Source organism: Elephas maximus, chromosome 1 (genome assembly GCF_024166365.1).
Source record: "Elephas maximus indicus isolate mEleMax1 chromosome 1, mEleMax1 primary haplotype, whole genome shotgun sequence".
NCBI lineage: Eukaryota > Metazoa > Chordata > Mammalia > Proboscidea > Elephantidae > Elephas > Elephas maximus.
The window spans coordinates 121,800,695-121,819,603 of record NC_064819.1 but is presented as its reverse complement, the minus strand read 5'-3'; the positions used below and the strand labels follow the sequence as shown (position 1 = coordinate 121,819,603).

Here is an 18,909-nt window from a genome sequence, read left to right as displayed (position 1 = left end):
CTTTGAATAAATAGAATCCCATTGTTGCTTATGCAGGCTCAGTAGTCTCACTGGAATGGGGATTGATTGCATCCATCTCTGTTTTGAAGAAAATGAGTGGGAAGAAACTTACATCACCTTCTAAATAGGATATGAAGTCAAGATTTCAAGGCTTGGTATCTTGTAAAGGTACTTCAACTGTAATCCCATAAAAATTACGATCTTTAGTCATGGGGCAAAGGGAGAATCGTGCATACTTTTCATTCAAAACATTTGCTGTCTAAGAGTTACTCAGATAAAATCTTTGCGTAGTCCCAATACACTCTCAATATTCAAACATGAAAAATTTACAATTAGCAAAACAATCTTGAGTATAGAAACAACTCCAAGTTTTTTATGTAATCCAGAGTGCACACTTTGGTAGCTAGAACATTTCACTCTAAATGTCTCTTCTCTATGTCTTAAGAAATATTTTCAAAATGATTTAGTGTGGTTGCCATGCTCAGGCAAATGTTTCCTTTGGAGAGTTAACACAAGAAATGGTTCATATTCTGGGCATGTTTAAGGGAAGATGAAACAACACACGGGGAATTTGACAATATTTGCGTATATCAATATGAATTTTAATCTTTGATGATCAGGTAAGCATCTAAGAAGTAATTGATTGCCAATATTTTTAGGTACTTATTTGGGTTAAATGGTTTATAGAAATAATTTTTATATTTGTTCCATTGTTTGAAATAGATATGCCTGATTAAGTCGTAGTTAGCTGTTTATGCTGTTTTAATTTTGTTCCTTTAAAAGATTGTGGTTTTGAAATGCTTTTGGCATAGATAAGTGTACTTTATGGTTGTACAAAAAAAATAAAAACAAGATACATTTTAAGAAAACTTTAATCTCATGAGTATACTGAATAATATTTATGAAGTCATTATAGTATTGATGGATTACTCTAATGATTCACAATGACTTTCAGTCAATGAAAATGATCAACACAGGAGATTAGAATTTAGAATTTCTTTTATCAATTCTCTTGAAACTATTGTTTTTCAATGAAAATCTCTTTGGCGAATGAAGTATGAGGTGTAATTTGGTAAACTTAATATATCAGAGTAATCAAAGTAATATTAGGATTAAATAAGATTATTTGTTGGTTCTAATAACCATGAATAATTTCTTTTATCGTGGTAGACTTTTCTTCTTTTTTTCTCCTACGTAAAGTAGGAAAACCCTTAACTGATAGATTTATGTGACGTATGAAGAACTTCTAAACAATGTATTTAAAAAATGGAATGCCTAATCACACACAATGGGAAATGAAACCTCCACTAGAGAGCTTGAGAAATGTTTGTGTTGAGATGTATAATCAGGTCTTAACGTTTGCTCAGCAATCATAGAATGTACAACATTGTAGCAGATAGTTTTAGATGAAACATTATCTCCAGTTAGGAAAATAGAAAATTCACCCGTAAACACACTGTACAACCCAGTGAACCCAGTGCCGTCGAGTCGATTCCGACTCATAGTGACCCTATAGGACAGAGTAGAACTGCCCCATAGACTTTCCAAGGAGCGCCTGGTGGATTTGAACTGCCGACCCTTTGGTTAGCAGCCGTAGCACTTATCCACTATGCCACCAGGGTTTTCATACTGTACAAAAAAAAAAAAAAAAAAAAACCTAGTGCCGCTGTACAAAGCTGTATATAAAAATCTCATGGTGGGTTAAGTTATTAGAGACAAATGAAGTTAATCATCAAAGGGGGGGTATTAAGAATTTTGATCAAAGATTGAAAATAGGTAGAAAAATAATCAATATATAGTAGTTTTTAAACACGGAGAGATAAAATGGATTATATGAATATTTAATTGGTTGATAATCAGAAATCAAATTAAAAAACTTCTTGATGTGTATCCCAGCTTAACACCTTAACTATAGATAGTTTTCAGGTGGATCTCTCTCTCTTTTTTTTTTTTTCTTGTATAGAGCAGTGTTTCCTCAAACTTTGATCCACAGAGTTCCTTAATGAGAATCACCAGTGATGCCTGTTAAAATTCAGATTCCTAGGCCCGTTCTAGCCCTAATGAATCAGAATCTGGGGCTGATGGCTAGGAATCTGCCTTTTAATGGGTACCCTATGTGAGTCTGATGTAAAGCTTGGTTAACTACTAATATAGAGGCTACAAGGCAGGTTGACCAAAAAGAGGCATATGAAGGTAGTAGAAAGAAAAAAAGTTCCTACATGAGAACACTTGATTTTAGTGATATTGGTAAAGGGAAATAGAATCATAACATCTTACTGTGCTTTTAGGCTATAATATGCTTTAATATACTTCCTTTTACTAAGTAGGCATCAATGTTGCCATGAATGATAATTTAAAGCATATTTCCAAGTGGATTCAATTCCTTTGGTGAATTTATAATACTTTATTAATTTTTGACAAAAATCTCAGAAACGAATCTTGTAAAACAAAGATAACCTCTATATGCAACTGAACAAGACTAAACTTGTTTATACAAAAGAAGAATTAGATCACTTCAATTTATCCTTTTAGTACATCTTCAATTTTTTATAACATTTTTAGGCTACTAATTTTCTAGAAATTTACTTTGAAATTAATATAGAATTTAAAATAGAACAATGTTTAATTCTAGAGGTAATGTATTCCCATTTTTATTTTAGAAAAGTCAACTTCTATTACTGTGAGAAAATGAACAAAATGCTGCCTGAAAGCTAATCTTGTCAGCTGCCAAACTCCTAGCCCTTCTGAAACTTTAACTTCACAATATTATGGATATTTTACTATATCAGGCTCTAAAACAAAATATAGGCTTTATCTCATTCTTTAGAACAATTTGATTCCGTTTATAGCATAAACATATTTCATCTAACACTTCCTCTATGATGTTACATTTATTCCTGCATTTCACCTGAAAGATATATTCCTAAACACGGAATTACTACTTTAAAACGTATCCTATACCTTATCCCTGATTTTAAGGTGGACTGTCTGGTGTTTGACCAAGAGTGATGTTTACAGTTGGTTTCTGATTCATTCAGATTCAGTTTTTAAAAGTTCTCTTCTGTTCCTATTTACAGAATTTATTTTTTAATATCTTTGGAGATGAGTATTTTTCTCCTCTAAACTATTAACATAGATTAATAAACTATTAATACTATAAATATAGCATATTATATGAATATATTTTTTAAATGTTGGGAAATTCTTGCATTCTTGAAACAAACTCTGCTCGGCCATTCTCTATTTTTCTTCTAATCTACTGCTGTACTTCATTTGCTGATATTATAGTAAAGCCATCTATATGTATGTCAACAAATTAGATCACTGTGTAGATTTCTTTTTTTATCTATGTTTTTTGGTTGGCTGTAGTGTTGGGTTTATATTAGCCACTATTTGAATTGAGACAACTTCCATAATTTTAATGCCCTAGAAAAGTCTAACATAAAACCTATCTGATTCTTGTATATTAGATAACATTTCTGTGGTAGGCAAAATAATTGCCCTCCCATGATATGGACCTTCTAATCCCTGGTAGCACAATGACTGAGTGCTCAGCTGTTTACCAAAAGTTCAGCAGTTCCAACCTACCTGCTGCTCTGTGGGAGAAAGTCATGGCAGTCTGCTTTGGTAAAGATTACAGCCTTGGAAACCCTATGGGGCAGTTCTACTGTGTCCTATAGTGTTGCAATGAGTAGAAATTGACTTGAGGGCATACAACAACATCAATAATCCCTAGAACCTGTGACTCTGTTACCTTACATGGCAAAATGGACTTTGCAGATGTGATTAAGGTTAGTTACAAGTGGGGAGATTCTCCTGGATTATCTGGGATCATGTGTCCTTAAAAGTGGAAGAGGATGGAAAAAGAGTGGGTCAGAGAGATGTGACTGGAGAAGGACTTGACTAGCGCCTGGTTTAGAAGATAGAAGAAGCAGGTCATGAGCCAAGGAATGTGGCTGCCTCTAAATCTGTTGCCATTGAGTCAATTCCGACTCGTAGTGACCCTATAGGACAGAGTAGAACTGCCCCATAGGGTTTCCAAGGCTGTAAATCTTTACAGAACCAGACTGCTACATCTTTCTGCCCCAGAGTAGCTGGTGGATTCTAACAGCTGACCTTTAGGTTAGCAGCCAAGTGCTTCATCCACTGTGCCCCCAGGCCTCCTATGGCTGTCTCTAGAAACTAGGAATAATCCTCAGTTTACAGCCAGTCAAAAACTGGTCCAACAGTTTGAAGGAATTGAATTCTTCCAACAACAGGAATGAGCAAGAAATGGTTTCTCCCCTAGAGCTTCCAGAGTGGAATCGGTCCTACTGACACCTTGATTTTAGTCCAGTGAGGCTTGTGCTGGACTTCTCACCTACAATGCTGTAAGGTAATATACTTGTATTGTTGTAAGCCACTAAATTTATTGTAATTTGTTACAGCATCAATAGAAAATGAGTACATTTTCTTTCTTTAATGGATGCTTATTAGTCTATTTAGATTTTCTATCTACTTGGGTCAATTTTGGTCATTTAGATTTCAAAGGTTATCACTTTTAGATTTTTAAGTTCATTAGATTAAAAAAATATTTTATGCCATCAAAATTGGAGTGAATTAAAAATCATATACCTTTTTAAATTAAAAAAAAAAACACAAAATAATGTAGAAAGGTATGAAGTATAGCAAAGTAAAGCAAAAAAGAAAAAAAAATCCAACAACGCAAGCATGACTACTGCTAACTTTGTTGTCTATCCCTCGAAGAATACTATCTTTCATCTGTCTATCGAAATATATGTATGGCTATATAATTGTAGGTAATTATATGCTTTATAGATTCCTACATAGAGTAAATAAATAAAATACAAAGGTTTTTTTTTTTAATTGCCTAGTTTCACTTAGCAATAGATAGTAAGTATATTCATTTCCTACAGCATGATTTTTCATGATGTAATGGAATGAAAGGATCACTATGAGTTGGGATCAACTCAACAGCAACTGGTTTGGTTTTTTAGTTTTTAAATGGAATGAAGATCCCACAGTTTAACTATTCTTATCAATTGCTGAATATTTACTTGCATCCTAGTTTTCAGTGTCTTTTTTTTTTTTTTTTTAGGTTATAGGTATCCTCATACCTTTCCTGAATTCAAAACTGTAGATGTGTCTCTGACTTAGTTCTTATCTCATTTCAAGGCAGTTAACATGTAATGTTAATTATGAGCTCTAAGCAAATGAGGGGCCATACCTTAATAAGCCTATGTCCAGAAGAAATTAGAATGACTTTTGCTCAGAAACTACATCTTTACCTTAGTAAACCTAACTGGTAGTAAAATATGGGGTTATAAATAAAAGATATTTGGAATATTTCAAGTTAGATGTAATTATTAAACATTTGGTCATTTACTTTCAACTATGTTAATTAGGGTTAAAATTCATTTATTAGTTTTCTTCAGCAAACTAGTTCCACCTTTGATTTGGTATTTTAAAAATGACCTCTATCATATATGAAATTTCAAAAAAAGTAATAAAGTTCTCATATTTCTTGAAAAATGTGTAACTTCTACTCAGAAACTAAGCCAGCTATAAAGCCCTTTGAAAAATCCATTTCTCGATTTTTTCCCTTAATAAAAAGTTTGCTACAGTTTGTTTTGAGAATACCGTGACGTTCCATATGCCCGATAAATAAGGTCTGCATTTTTTAGGCTTTCAGAGAATCACAGTTCATTTTAGAACAACTGGTATTATTTTGGAAGTTTTTCTTTCAAAATGGAATCAGTTACCAGTTCTACATATGTATAACTTCTAGCTTTTATAAACTGAGTAGCCCAAAAATATTTACTAAAGGGTTTTTGTTTAAGTTATTTGTATTTGGATACTCTGGGTCCAATGCCACGTGTTCTGGTCTATATATCAGGGAGAATAAATGCATCTAAAGTTGCTTAGATTGCTTTTTCCTCTTTAAAGATTAATTAGGATATAATATAAAAAAATTAATATAGGAGTAGTAAAATAGGTAATTTCCTTATTAAGGGTTTATTGAAAATACTCATATATTGGTGTCTTTTGGGTCTGGCAGCTATGATTGTGAGTGTGTTCTCTTTAGTTGTTTTACCACAGAGTAATCTTTTGTATGTATTCAAAATAAATTTTCTGTTAGTATAGAATTTTTAAAAGGGTTGAAAAATATTATGGGGTTTAGCTATGAATATATTTGAAGCTCTTTGTCAAATTTCCTAAACAAATATTGATAAAATATATTTAAAATATTTAAAAAGCAAAAGTCATTGCAGTATTTTTTATAATCAAAGTGAGCCTAACATGAAAAGGGAAAAGGTAATGATTGAGGTCCCTGTGCCCCCCACCCCGCTACACCCTCCCAGTGAAAAGCCTTAGATTGCCAGAGTCATCTTTGGATATAATTGAAAGCTTTGGAAATGAAGATAGGAAAAAGAAGAAAGGCAAAAAAAGACCTAAAAATTTTTTTTTGGCGAAAGATTGGAGATTTGATTTAATCTATTTGAAAACTGTCAGAAGTCAGGGAGGAGCTGTAAAAAGACAGTTAAGAGTTTTTGTTCATTATAGCGGATTACTCTTCAACATAAAACAAAAAACCTCACAACTCAACCAATGAGCAACATCATGATAAACAGAGAAAATATTGAAATTGTCAAGGATTTTTCATTTTACCTGAATTCACAATCAACATCCATGGAAACAGTAGTCAGGAAATCAAAGGATATACTGCATTGAGCAAATCTGCTGCAAAAGGCCTCTTTAAAGGGCTAAAAAGCAAAGATGTCACTTTGAGGACTAAGGTATGCCTGACCTTTCAAACCATGGTGTTTTTAATTGCCTCATATTTCATATGCATGCGAAAGCTGGACAATGAATTAAAAACCGGTTTCCCATTGAATAGATTTCGACTCATAGTGACCCTATAGGACAGAGTAGAACTGCCCCATAGGGTTCCAAGGAGTGTCTGATGGATTCCAGCTGCCAACCTTTTGGTTAGTAGCTGTAGCTCTTAACTACCATGCCTGCTACCAGGGTTTCTGGACAATGAATAAGGCGGACCAAAGAAGAATTGATGCCTTTGAATTGTGGTGTTGGTGAAGAATATTGGATATACCATAGACTTCCAGAAGAACAAACAAGTCTGTCTTAAAAGAAGTATGCCAGAGTGCTTGTTGGAAGTGAGGATGGTGAGACTTTGTCTCATATACTTTGGACATGTTATCAGGAGGGACCAATCACTGGAGAAGGACCTCATGCTGGGTGAAGTAGAGGGTCAGCAAAAAAGGGAAAGACCCTGGATGAGATGGATTGACAGTGACTGGAGCAATGGGCTCAAATGTAGCAAGGATTGTGAGGATGGCGCAGGATGGGACAGTGTTTCGCTCTGTTGTATGTTTGATCACTGTGAGTCAGAACCGACCAGAACGTACCTCACAACAACGTCAAAATTGCCAGGCACTGTAAGCACTTGTGATAATTGTTTGATAAAATGTAATTATTTTTCCCATGTATAAAATGGGATCACTGAGGTTTCAAAATTTAAATAATTGGCCTAGAGTCAATCAGTCACTAGGTAATGGGCTGCCTGACTCCAGCATCTAAACTCTTAACCGTTTTACTCTGCTTTTTACTAATAATCATTTTATTAGTAATCATTGCAGCTGATAAGAATGACACTTTAATCATGGGTTCTCCCTTCATTAAACTTTAGGAGTGAACAAACCACTTCTTGGTATAACAGAAGAAAACAACATTTTGATAACTCTATGATATTAAATATCTCTAACAGTGTAGAAAGGTTGAAAATTTTGCGATAAAAATGGATTAGATTTGTTTTCAGTACATTGAAAATATTGCATTAGTTAAAAGCAGATTTGATCCAAGATGGTCCAATTTCAGGGGTTAGGTAAATACACTGCATGTGGAAAAAGTATAATATCTTTTCTAAATAATATATCATGGACACATTTTCTTAATTATAAAGTGGTCTCTGGAAAATAGGGGCCAAACCCTTTATTCTAAAGTATGGATTTCTATTCTTAATGACTTCTTTCTTACACAGCATTGGTTTAAATGGTTGAAGAGAAGCTTCTAGAACTTTTTTCCTGTCAACATTCTTTCACCACAACATTATGCGGGATTTTCCAGTTGACTTTCTGCTCTTCCTCAAACCCAAAATGAAATCACAGAAAGGGAGAAAATTTACTTTTACCAAGTAAAAAACTTGTTTCTGTCTTTACTTATACATTTTCATAGTTGTCTGAACCCCAAACCACACAGGCTAAAAATGAAATATAAAGTAGTTTGTTTGGAAAAACATTTGCTCTATGAAGTAATTGTCACCAAATACTTTTGGATCAACCAACTGGTAACTTTCAAATTGTTTTGAATGATATTTCTCCTAATATAAAATTGAAAAAACTTAGCAATTTCAATAAACTCATTGCAAGCTCAGGAAAATATTATCTAGGAGAATTTTGTTAACTAATGTAGCTCTAAATGATTTCAGTTCTTCTGGTTACCCTCTCTCTCAACAGTCTTTAATTTCATGCACACTCATGGTATTATACTACTTTGTCATGAATTACTTATCATGACTCAGTTTTCCATTTTGTTTATAATATTACCTAGTGATTATATACATATTTTACTTATAATTAGTAAGATAATTATTCATTTAATAATTTTTAGTATAATTGGACAGTACATACTATGACTTCTTTTCATATCTGTGAAATGTATGTTAATTTTTTTACCAATTTAAAGGACAGAAGACTTTTTTTCCTTAATCTGGATCCCCTCAAATCACTTTCAATATCTCATAAATGATGTAAGATGTTATATAAGATTATTTATGGCTGTGTCCTAATACTGACTAAACTCATTATTAGAATAACTCAGATAAGAGATTATCAAATCAGATCCAGGGAGTGAACTGTGGGGAAAATGGGTTCTGAAGGCCTCCTAGGAGTGGAGGCCAGTGAGTCACTCAGGGTTGCCTGGGTATCACTCTGCTTTTCCACAGAGTGTGAATGTGGTCTTGATGACACTGGGATTGGCTTGAGAAATAGGAGTATATTCGGAGTGTCTGTAATTCCTTCTAACATCATAGACTTGTGTAATGACATAGAGACTTGAATAATGATAGAAGTCCTAAGGAATATAGGACTATGTGCAGCAAGAAATTTGCTTCTCAGATTTGACAGTATCATGGGTAGTCGCTTGTCCCCTTTAGACATTTTGGGTACCATGGGACTTTCATCTACACAACTGTACCAGTTTCCAGCCTAAACTAACCTTCCTTCTGATAAAGATCTTATAGACAGGTTTTAATTAAATTAGAATGTATAGTGTGGGGGTGTGTGCGTGTATGTGTGCTTTTGTATTTGGTTGGGAATAAGGTTGCTGTGAGTCGGGATCAACTTGACGGCATTGAGTTTTCTTTTTTTTTTGGTTATGTGTGGCTTTACGTCAAATTATGGCCTCTTGATATAGAAGCTTTTATTTTTTAATAAAGTTTATATATAATAATGTTTTATTAATGTTTAGTAATGTTTATCTTCTCAATGGCTACATTGAGAAGATTCATTTTCCTCATTAGAAGGATATAATTGATATCACCATATTTTCTTTACACTTGAGCTCAGTGATTTTTACCTTTGCTTTATGTTTTAGAGTGCTTACTGAATGTACTTTGCTGTTGTTTTATAATATTACTTAAAAATATTTATATTGTCTTTATATTATTCTCAAATTAGTATGTTTATAAAGGCTTGTCTTTGCAACTAGCTTTCAAGCCCCTTGACAGTCATTACTCAGATATAATTTTGTGCTCTGAAATGGTCATTTTGCAATGGCAAACTGAATTGAGCTAAATAGAATTTAACTGAATTCTTAGAACTATGTGCTTGTGTGGCTAACACATTTGTCACTGTAGTGTCAGTTTGCTCAGTATATGAAAATCAAAATAATAGCAGCCCCTCCCTATAATAGAAGATACTTGATCTCATCGCTAATGGCAGCTGTAACACTTTCCCTGATTTACTAAGGAGTATTTCTATTCCTTGAAGGCTCAGAATGCAAAGGGCTTTCAAAGAAATACTGATGGGGCCCAATAAATTCCCTTCTCTACCAGAGTATCGATACATATGTGTTAATTTCCCTGCTCTTTCAAATTCCCTTCTCTACCAGAGAGACAATACAAATGTATAAGAACAAATGTAGTTAATTATTTAAACGTCAGGGTCATCAAGAATAGAGCTAAGAAAAATGAGTTTAAAATGAAAATTAGATTAATACCATCACTGTTTTGTGTGATAAATGATCATTTTGGCATTGAGCGGCTGACCATAGGACTACTTTCCAACAATAAATGTAATTCTTTTCAAATTGATAGACTTATTTTTATTTTCACTGACTCCTTCAAGAGAACTTGTACTTTTGAGTTGAGCCATATCCGTTTTCTCAATTTTTTTTTTCTTTCTGTCTCTCCACAAAACATGATCTAAATGTTCTTCATGATTGCAGAAGCAAGAGAACCATTTGGAGAAAAGATTGTTATATTTTACAAAAGTAGTTAGGTTCTTGGGTGTGTCAAGGCTCAGTTTGGAGGAAAGCATTTGGTTAATTAATTTTTAATTAAGATTATGAAATTATGAGGTCCTTTGGAACTGTTGTACTGAATTTGAACTCTCACTATTTGATGATTTTACTTGCATTATTCATTGTAAGTAATATAGAGATAAGTTAAAATAAAATATACTTCTGACTTTATCACTTATGTTGGATCTGAAAGAAGAATCAAGATTAATTTCATTATAACTTGTAGGTGTTCATATAATGCTGAATCTCTTATAAATTTTAACTTTTCCAAAATTGGATTAAACATACTAGTTTCATATTTTAATATGTTTGCTATGTTTGAAATTGTGTATTATTTATAAGCAAAATATTCCAGTTATGACAGTTTTTCTTTAATAATGCAGTCTCAAAGTTTTATATTTTAAAAAGGTATATATTTTATTTATTTTTAGGGAATTCCAGGGTTTCCTGGAAACCAAGGATTAATGGGACAAAAGGTGAGTATTAATGAGAGTTGAAAGGCTTAGGACTGGACCTGATAATTAAAAGGGCAAAATGATGACATGCCATTGTTGTCTTCACATAGAATATATTCATAGCAACAATTAATTGTTCAAATATGATATGAATTCAGATGCTGGTATTTTGACCTTACAAATTCAGTGTCATATTTGTTGAGTTTTATATGATATCATTAATTAGGATTTACATGTATGTTTACCATTTTACTTTTTATCTTTCTCTCTTAAACTAAAATTTGGGACGATTTTACTTCTTCACAGTCTATATTTTTTAGAAGTTCCTTTAGTGTTGATATCTTGGTAGTAAGCATTCAATTTTTGCTTAATTGTAAATGTCTTTTATTCTTTTTTTTTTTTGAGAGATAGTTTTATAGTGTATTTGATTCCAACTATAGGATCGCTATGAGTTGGAATACAACTCAAGGTTGACAATTATTTTCTCTTAACATATGGAGAATTTTAGTCCATAATCTCCTGGTTTCCATTGTTAACATTTAGAAATCTGCTGTCACTGTAATTATTATTTCTTTGCAAATAATTTTTCCTTTCTTTTTGGATTCTTTTAAGGTATTTTCTTTTAGTGTTCTGAAAATTCACTATGATATGTCTAAATATGCATTTATCTTTATTCATCTAAACTGTGGTTCAGTTTTCTTCCTAATAATAATGTAATTATTTTCATTAATTCTGGAAAACTTTCAGCTATTATCTCCATGTTACTTCTACTCTATTCTCTTTGATCTCACTTTCCAGGATTCTGATTAGACGTATTTTATTCCTTCTCATTTTGTACTCTGCAAATCTTAATAGCTTTTCATCTCATTGTTTCTTTTAATATGCTGGGTAATTTTTTTGATGGTGGGGGCTATATTTTCCAGTTTATTTATTCTCCCTTTACTGTGACTCGTATACTTTTTAATTCATCAATTTTTGCTTGTTTTTTAAAAATAATCACATTTTTCATTTTTAGAAGTTCTCCTTTTTTTAATAGTCATCTTTTTATTCTCAGTAGTCCCATTGGTATTTTCAGCCGTAATGATCTTTTGTGATTCGGATTTTTATTGTTTAAATATTTCACACAGTTGTTCTAAACTTTATTTCTAGCAATTGCAGCAGTTGCAGTTTATTATTATTCCTGCTGACTCTCAGTCTTGTGGCTTGCTCCGTTTTGTTCTTATAGTTGGTTATGAATTCATTGCTTGATATTTAATTAGTGGAAGTGCTGAAATGCTAATTGAGGAATGGGGTGTTTTTTTCTGTGTGGTCAGTACCATTTCAGCCCCTTTGAGAGCCTTGAGTCATCATAGGTACTGTAGATTCTTGCCCACTCCCCGTAACAGCCCAGCATTCAGTTCCTAAGAACTGAGAATTAACCTTCAAGCATTCCCACCCCTCTTGGGCTCCCTGCTTTCTCTGCAAAATTTCTGCCAGGCCCAAATTCTCATGACCCAAGTCCAGAGTATATATTTTTTTACATGAGAGATCTTTGAAGACCTTTCTGGCTTAAATAACAAACTGCCTCACAGAGGGTGTCCTTGCTAAGGTATTGTTGTTTTACATGCAGAGAATTTCTGGGAGTAGATAATTAGCCATAATTTCAGACATTAAAGTCTAAATTCTAAATCTATTTTTTCTTTATTAATATGTTTTTCTTTATTATAGCTCCTGAATTCTATGATATATAATTTTTTCGCTTGATTTTTTGTTCTGTTGTCTCACCTCACTAACTCTGTGTTAGCTGCTAAGTCTACTTTATGAGGGTGGCAAAAATCACTCCAAATTTCCTAATGAAAAGTTTGACTTAGTAATTCCACAGACCCTAGGCCTAGGTCTTTAAGGTATTTGATTTCTGGCTTTTCTGCCTTGCTTTGCTCCTTTTTTTTTTTCTTAGAGTAAAGGGAAGGCAGAAAAGTGGAGCTGACTGGTATTGAGTTTTTAGTCCATTGTGCTTTCATAAAAAAATTCCTGGAAATTAATAACAAGTTAAACATTTTATATTTGATTTGTATTTTATTTTTAGGGAGAAATTGGGCCTCCAGGACCACAAGGAAAAAAAGGAGTTCCGGGAATGCATGTATGTTGATATTATTATTAAAAAGCTGTTAGAAATACAGTTAGTATGTACCAAGAATTATTATTCTGGAGTTCAAAAAACTGTAGGGGATACAAGAATGAGATTTTTGGGGCCCACAAATTCTACATAGTTATATGAAAAAAATGTTATGAGAACTGCCATTTTTATAGAGGAGTGAATTTTTTCTTCAGATTTTCAAAAAGTTGATCACAAAAAAAGTTCAAGAAACTCAAATAATAAGCAAATATTCTAGCTATTCATTAAAAAATACTAAGTACTTTGAAAAAAGTCTAAAATTCAGTGAATGTTCTTTTTTTACTTTTTAAAAATTTAAAAATTCAGATGCATTAAAGATATTCAGGTCACATTTAAGAAATGTCACTGACATAAAACAAACAAACAAAAAGAAAAACAACTTCACTCCCACCATTGTATACTAGTAATGTTAAGGAAAGGAAGGATTAGTCCAGTGATGTCGATTACTCCTTTATAGGATTAATCATTCAATATGATGCCAAATCTTAGACCATTAAAGAGGTGGAAACTCCAATAATGATCCCCCCCAAAAAACCCAGTGCTGTCGAGTCGATTCCGACTCATAGCGACCCAGTAATGATAAACAACCAGAAATCTAAGTAAAAGGGCCCTGATTTTTGTTGAAAAAAGTATAGCCTTTGTCTTACCTGCTCAGGCCCATCTGATATATGTGTGATAACTCTACTAGCATCTGCCATTTTAAGATATCCTAAGATGTTTATAGGGAAAACTACTCCAGCAACTTTTTTTTTACAAAAATGAAAGCAAATACATTCAGAAAAAGTTGTAGAGGGAAGGTTCTAAAGTAGTGTACAAATTATTTTGGAAGTTTGGGGAATAGAAGGGGTATATGCAGTTTAATATTAGAAATTACCAAAATCCTATTTTACATGTACAAAATTCCATAAAAATTTCTAAGTTACTGTTAAGTCACTGTTAATTTTAATCAGTGAATCAAACTGACTGTAATAGCCTTCTCTTTAAAAGATTGGTTTTATGTTTGCAAATTTATGACTTTTCATTTAATTATGTAAGGTTAATAAAACAGATATTTTACTCAGTGTTTGTTAAAATGTTTGGTGAATTTTTTATGTAGAAATAAATAGGATAAAAACTGTCTGCTCAATATAAATCCAACTTTTACTAGCTCTCCATTTTGTCTTTTACTAGCTCCCCATTAATTTGTGCTATTTGTAGGTTATTTGAGCAATAGAATTACAAGGGCTCACCTTTATGCTATCTTGTATAATTAAATTCTGTGATTATCTTTCATTTGTATGTCTATGTGGAAATTTCCTCAATATTAAAATTTTAGGTTAATTATGAGAATGTGTAACTTGGAAATTGATTTAATATATTTTTTAATATTCTCTAAATTACTCTTGAAATTTTCCACTTAAAAATGTAGGGTTTGATGGGAAGTGATGGCTCACCAGGTCAGCCTGGAACACCAGGATCTAAGGTAAATATAATAATGAAATTAACAAGATTAAGAACTTGTGCAAGCAGAGTAACCATTTATATAAACCCAAAACCAAACCCACTGCCATTGAGTCAATTCCAACCCATAGAGACCCTTCAGGACAGAGCAGAACTACCCATAGGGTTTCCAAGGTGGTAAATCTTTAAGGAAGTAGACTGCTATGTCTTTCTCCTGTGGAGCGGCTGGTGGGTTGAACTGCTGACCTTTTGGTTAGCAGGCAAGCACTTTAACTACTGGCCACCAGGCCTTCCTTAACGATTTATGTGCTTCAGTGCAAATTTTAACTACCTTGATTTTATTTTGAATTGTGGTTTTCATTCTATGAATAATCACTTGTAAGAATGAAATGTTAGGCAAATGCTCAGTATATGAAATATGCTAAGGTAAAATAGGTTTAAGTTAAGCTGGAGAGGGGTCAGCAGCCATTACCACTCATCCCTCTCATTCCTAACTGGCATCCCAGGGAGCCCTGAGGAATACTTGGAGCTCTTACTGATCTTAGCGCCAAAACCACTGATCTAGAGCATGTGTAGTTATGATTGAGGAGAGCTCTTAACAATTTCCCAGCCCTTTTTTTTGGTATTTTTACTTACTGAAATGCATATGGAATTTTTATTTGTAAAATGCCTTGTAATAAATTTTATTAGGTGTTCCCTCCCTGACTAAAAAAAAAAAAAAAAAAGATGAAGCACACTTGACAAATATATTTAGGATGTCAGGTTAGGTTATTCTCAAGGTAAAAATGAAGCTCTTTAAATACCATGGTTTGAGCAATGCCTTTCTAGGTATATAAAACCCTGTTCTAAGAGAGCTGTTTATTTTTTTGGTTAATCAGAGGGTCAAACCAAGTATAGTCTGGCTAGACTCAGGAAACTATTTCCAGCATTTGAGTGAGTAGGATCTAGAACAGCCTTCCAAAAGGAAGCGATGAAATTGCTGCTTTGGAAGCATTCAGTCATTGACTGGACATGTCCTACGGGAATAGACCCAGGCATACAGGAATAGACCCAGGCATACAGATTGGAATGATCTAATCTATTCCACTTTTGATTTCTAAAGTGTTTGGAGAAAGAGACAGGATGAAATTTCATGGGAGCCCAGTGAGTAGGGAAAAGCAGCTGCTCTTCCACTAGCAGTGACCCCTGTGGACCCTTAGAGTATTATGAGCCCTAGCAGAAGTAGGTGTATATGCACTTGGTATAAAACTACATACTATTTGAGAAGTGAATGATAAAAATTATACTGTTTGCTGAAAGAGCTAGTGACTCATACAAGTGTACGTAGGCTGTGGGACAGCTGGCTCAGCATTGGTCATTCCAGTGATCTGCCCAGTTAGGCCTCTGCCCTTCCTCCTTCCCTGCTTTAAATGTGTCGCTCCTGGTCAGGGAATATGATCTTCCCAGATGAAGGAGTGTTGTTCTTGGGTCACAGGTTTTGAGTGATTGGGCTTACCACGTAGAGACTTTCCACAATTTCTCAAGGTCATTTTTTAGAATATAGGGTAATTGTACATGCCTTAAATAACAGAGGATAACGAAAGAATTTTAGATTCTCCTGTGGTCTTCTGGATGCTTGAACTCTTAAGAATGCAGTCTAAGATTTCGTCAGCTTTTTTTTTTTTTTTTTATAGCTACATTACAGCTCACACTGAGCTGGAGGTCAATTAAATCTGCTAGATTTTCTTTAAAAGTCTCTAGAACAATGTTCGTAGCATCCATCACTTGAGTACATTCTGCCAATTTGGCTAGGTAGGCAAACGGTTGTTTCCAGCATCATAGTTTATTTTTATGTAGATTACTATAAAGTGTGGTTTCTTTTGTGCAATTATTTTATTAAAAATAGATCCAGGATGTTAAAATTGTAGCTATTAAATGTAATCTTTTCGATGAAATATTTCAACTTCTTTTCATGCAGTATATTAACTCAGGTGTTTGAAATTTGCAAAGGACCAGATAGTAAGTATTCTGGGCTTTGAGGACCATAGGGTCTCTATTGCAACTATTTAACTCTGCCTTTGTGTATAAGAGCAGGTGTGGACAATACATAAATGAGTGGGTACAGCTGTGTTCCTGTAAAACTTTATTTACAAAAACGTGCGTTGGACCCGTAAGCCATAATTTACTAACTTTTGGTATTAACTTATTCCTGCCAGTTTTGTCAACTCTGGGCTTGTGGTCTATGCCTCAAATGTCTTGGGTAGAAATTCTAGTTTGGGGGGGAAAAAAAAAGCCATGTTAAACAGGACAGGGTTAAGGCTAAAACTCTGTGGTAGCTCTTCAGAAAACTTCATTTAGATTACATCATTCCTTTTTATAATAGCTGTTGAATCATTTATGAGCCTACTTTAGCATATGATTATTTAGGGTGTTTTTAAATTTTTTTTTTTTTTACGTTATCTAAATGATATTAGTATAGGTTGACATAACTGTCGTGTAACTTGGGCAAGTCTCATCACCTCTCTGAGTTTCAGCTTAATCACTGATAAAATTAGAAATTCTAAAGAACCATTATTCTATGGTTCAGTAATGCTGTTATGTGGTAAATGTTTTAATTAAATCCAAATATTATGTCCACATGTTTCTCACCTTCATGTAACCCAGAAAACTTCAAAAGATGAAAATGAGATTGTTTTGCTTAACGGATTAGAGAACTGGATTTGAGTCTGAGTGATCATTGCCCTGCCCTTTTGAGTCACACTGATCTGTTTATGGGTGTTTGCCAGCTATTGTATAATGATTTCAGGTATCAAAATCAACTTAGTCTTGGTCTCCAAGCTTCTACATGTTTGACTGCACCGTAATTCTGAAAAAGAACAGAAACTAATCATTTTCTGTTCATACTACTTCAAAAACACCACTCAACATTCGAAGCTACTTTTCATTCCTTCAATTGTGTGTTGAAGATATGAAACAGAACAATGATGAGGCTTCTTATCCCACGGTTCCAGCTTATACAATATGGAGACCTAGTGCAAGTCTCTGAGGATGTGATCTCTTCCCTTGTACATGGAGCTGCCAGCTTTAACACATGGCTTTTAGAGAGCTTTATAAATGTGAGAACTCACCTCCTTTCTTAAAAGAGTTTTTCCTAGTAAGCTTAATATATAGGGTCTATGTTTCAAACAATTAAAAAGTTGAAAATACAAATTTTTTTTATTCTTTTCCTTTTTTATTGTTAATATATATGACAATACATTTGCCATGTCAACATTTTTTACACGTACAATTCCATGACATTAGTTAGTTCATCATGTTGTGCAACCATTACTACTACCAGTTTCCAAATTTTTCCATCATCCTTAACAGAAATCCAGTCTTCCTTAAGCAATAACTCCTTTTTCCCCCTCTCTCCTGCTCCTGGTAATCCCTAATAAATTGATCTCTACACATTTACCTATTCTAGAGATTTCATATATGTGGGAACGTATATTTGTTTGCCCTTTCTTGACTGAATTATTTCACTCGCCATAGTGTTCACCAGGTTCATCCATGTTGTAGTATGTATCAGAACTTCATTTCCCTTCATGGCTGAGTAGTATTCCATTGTATGTATATACCACATTTTGCTTATCTGTTGATGAATATTTAGTATGTTTCTACCTTTTGGCTATTATGAATAGTGCTGCAATGAACATCGATGTACAAGTATCTTGCAAAAATGGTTTTAAATACATTTCCTTACCAAAAAAACCCACAACCTTAAGTGTCTATCAAATATATTGTGACTATTTTTTTTTTTTTTTAATTCAAATGGTTTTGATGCCTTTACAGGGAAGTAAAGGTGAGCCTGGACCTCAAGGGATGGCTGGGCCTTCTGGGCTCAAGGTAATTGTGTTTTTGATGCACTCATAAATATTTTCAAGGAAATTATAATGTGAGTTCCTCACATTATTTGACAAAATTAACATGAAATTAAGGAGTACCTGTATTACAAAATTAAGGTACATGAGACAAATTTAAGGTTTCATTTTTGTTTTTTGGATCATTTTATGATTGTTTGGGTAATAAAGACAATCAAATATACTTTGGATTGACTTTTCTAGAAATGGTAAAAGCCGTATGCTAATGTGAACATATTCTCTCGTCCAAAGAGTATAGCCCTCTTAGATAACTGAGACCGAGAAGTTTGACTCATGAGCAGCGCTCTTCCTTTGTTTGCTGATTGATGGGACTTTCCTTTGTCCCTTTTGGTGTGGCTCTCAGAGCTGCTTTTACCAG

At 33.5% G+C, this 18,909-nt stretch overlaps 1 protein-coding gene across 3 annotated transcripts in view; it reads left to right on the top strand.

Annotated features, from left to right (window-relative positions):
* COL21A1 (collagen type XXI alpha 1 chain) overlaps positions 1-18,909 on the top strand; it is a 189,765-nt gene that overhangs the window by 156,372 nt on the left and 14,484 nt on the right. For all 3 annotated transcript variants that reach the window (XM_049894674.1, XM_049894655.1, XM_049894663.1), the window contains 4 exons: positions 11,031-11,075; positions 13,120-13,173; positions 14,618-14,671; positions 18,463-18,516. In XM_049894674.1, coding sequence (XP_049750631.1) covers positions 11,031-11,075; positions 13,120-13,173; positions 14,618-14,671; positions 18,463-18,516 — 207 coding nt within the window. The remainder of the gene's footprint in view (positions 1-11,030; positions 11,076-13,119; positions 13,174-14,617; positions 14,672-18,462; positions 18,517-18,909) is intronic.